This window comes from Arachis ipaensis, chromosome B05 (genome assembly GCF_000816755.2).
Source record: "Arachis ipaensis cultivar K30076 chromosome B05, Araip1.1, whole genome shotgun sequence".
NCBI classification, from domain to species: Eukaryota; Viridiplantae; Streptophyta; class Magnoliopsida; order Fabales; family Fabaceae; genus Arachis; species Arachis ipaensis.
The window spans coordinates 96680150-96682775 of NC_029789.2; the positions used below are offsets into that span (position 1 = coordinate 96680150).

Below are 2626 nucleotides of genomic sequence, written 5' to 3' on the forward strand. Positions count from 1 at the left end.
ACAACCAGAATCACCAAGGCTAAACACCCCATCAGCCTGCTAGGGGTCACGCAGAGACAAGACGAATCCACGTGAAAATACCTCGACCGCTTCAACGATGAATGCCTAACGGTCGACGGACTCACGGATTTCGTCGCAAGCCTCTATTTAACCAACGGGCTCATGAACGAAGTTTTCCGCAAACACCTTACCACCAAACCAGTATGGACCATGCACGAGATCCAGAACGTTTCCAGAGACTACATAAATGACGAGGAAGTCAGCCAGGTCGTCGCCGCCAACAAACGGCAACACGGCAACACCCAACACGGCAATCCGACATCTCGGCATAATCCAATATCCAAAGAAAATCAGAGGGACCAGCCCAAACAAACAAACACAAACCGACCACCCAGGATCGGCAAATTCTCTAATTATACACCCCTAACAGCCCCAATTACCGAGATATACCACCTGATAAAAGATCGAGGTATTATCCCAAAAGCCCGACAACTCAAAGAAAGAATGGGCGGCAACAAAACCCTTTATTGCGATTACCACCGAGGTTACGGGCACAGCACACAAGACTGTTTCGACCTTAAAGACACCCTTGAACAAGCCATAAGAGATGGCAAGCTCCCAGAGTTTGCCAAAATCATCAGAGAACCAAAACGCGCGGAAAGAGACAGGTCACCAGAGAGAGAAGGACGCAACCCGAGAATGCAAAAACAACCCCCCAGGGAAAGTCCAGAAGACGACCCAACCATAATAGTAAACGTTATCACGGGCAAAGACGTGTCAGGCAAGTCAAAATCAACACTAAAAAAGGACATCAAAGTCCTGGCCGTCAGAGACCAAGCTCCAACTACCACTACCGACAAAACAATAACTTTCCTACCCGAGGACGCACCTTTCGTCATCTCGGCAAGAATCGGAACGGGACTAGTCCGAAGAATACTGGTGGACATCGGCGCAAACTCCAACATCCTCTTCCGAGGAGCCTTCGACAAGCTCAGGCTCCGCAACGAAAATCTCCAAACATACCGCAACGGCGTCACGGGACTCGAAGACAACTTTCTCAAACCGGACGGTTCCATCACCCTACCCCTCACCATAGGGACATGCAACCAAAGGAAGACAATTCTATCTGAATTCGTGGTCCTAAAAGACTCCACCGCCTACAACGTCATCCTCAGAAGAAAAATGATCAATGACTTCTCTGCCATCATCTTTACCAAATACCTCCTTATAAAATTCATAACGGAAGACGGCTCCATCGGGACTATCCACGGAGATCGGGAAGTCGCAGCAGAATGTGGCAACACCAGCCTAGCTTTGCGGAAAAAGTCTCGCGACGCAGCTGGGATATTCCTAGCCGACCTGGACACCCGATAAGATGGCCAACCCAGGCCAGAACCAGAAGGCGACATGGAAAAACTACAGGTAGGGAAAACCAAAGACGAATACACCTTTATCAACAGGAACCTCCCATACGACCTTAAAGAAGACCTTTCCCAATTTTTGAAACAAAACAGAGACTTGTTCGCTTTCACACCAGCCGACATGCCCGGGATAGACCCCGGCTTAATGTTCCACCGGCTAGCCGTAGATCCCAAAGCCAAACCCGTGGCACAAAGGAGACGAAAAATGTCGTCAGACCGAGCAGCCAAGGTCAAAAGACAAGTAAAAGCCCTACTCAAAGCAAACTTCATCAGAGAACTACCCTACATGACGTGGCTGGCAAACATTGTACTAGTAAAGAAGTCCAACGGGAAGTGGCGAATGTGCGTCGATTACACGAACCTCAACAAAGCCTGTCCAAAAGACGTCTTTCCCCTACCTAACATAGACGGACTAGTAGATGCCGCGTCTGGCCACCGATACCTCAGCTTCATGGACGCATACTCCGCCTATAATCAAATACCCATGCACCGACCCGATGAGGAAAAAACAGCATTCATCACCCCCGACGGGACGTACTGCTACACAGTCATGCCTTTCGACCTGAAGAACGCCGGAGCCACCTACCAAAGACTTGTCAATAAGATATTCCAGAATCTATCCGGGACCAAGTTAGAAGTCTACATAGACGACATGCTCGCCAAAACCGAATCAGGTGAGCAACTCATCAGCGACCTTAGGCTCATAATGAACACCCTACGAGAGCATCGAATGCGACTCAACTCGACAAAATGCGCCTTCGGAATGGAGGCAGGAAAGTTCCTCGGCTTCATGATCACGCAACGCGGAGTCGAAGCTAACCCAGAGAAATGTCATGCCATCCTCGATATGACAAACCCAAAAAACCTTAACGACATCCAAAAGCTCACCGGCCGGCTCACTGCGCTATCCCGCTTCCTCAGAGCATCGGCACAAAAAGCAATCCCCTTCTTTAAACTGATGAAGAAAGGAGCCCCCTTCAAATGGGAAGAAAAATGCAAAGAAGCATTCCAACATTCCAAAAGAGACCTAGCGGAACCTCCAGTTCTCGCCAAACCCCAAACAGGGGAGACCCTCTACCTATACCTCTCCATAACGAAAGAAGCACTCGCAGCAGCACTCATCCGCGAAAACGAGAAAAAAGAACAAAAATCCATATACTTCATAAGCAAAGTCCTACAAGACACAGAAACTCGCTACTCACGCC

General features: G+C 49.0%; 1 protein-coding gene across 1 annotated transcript; it reads left to right on the plus strand.

The window, feature by feature from the left end:
- Positions 211–1374, plus strand: LOC107640773. Its single transcript, XM_016344273.1, has one exon. It carries the CDS (start codon positions 211–213, stop codon positions 1372–1374), a length of 1164 nt encoding a protein of 387 aa, XP_016199759.1.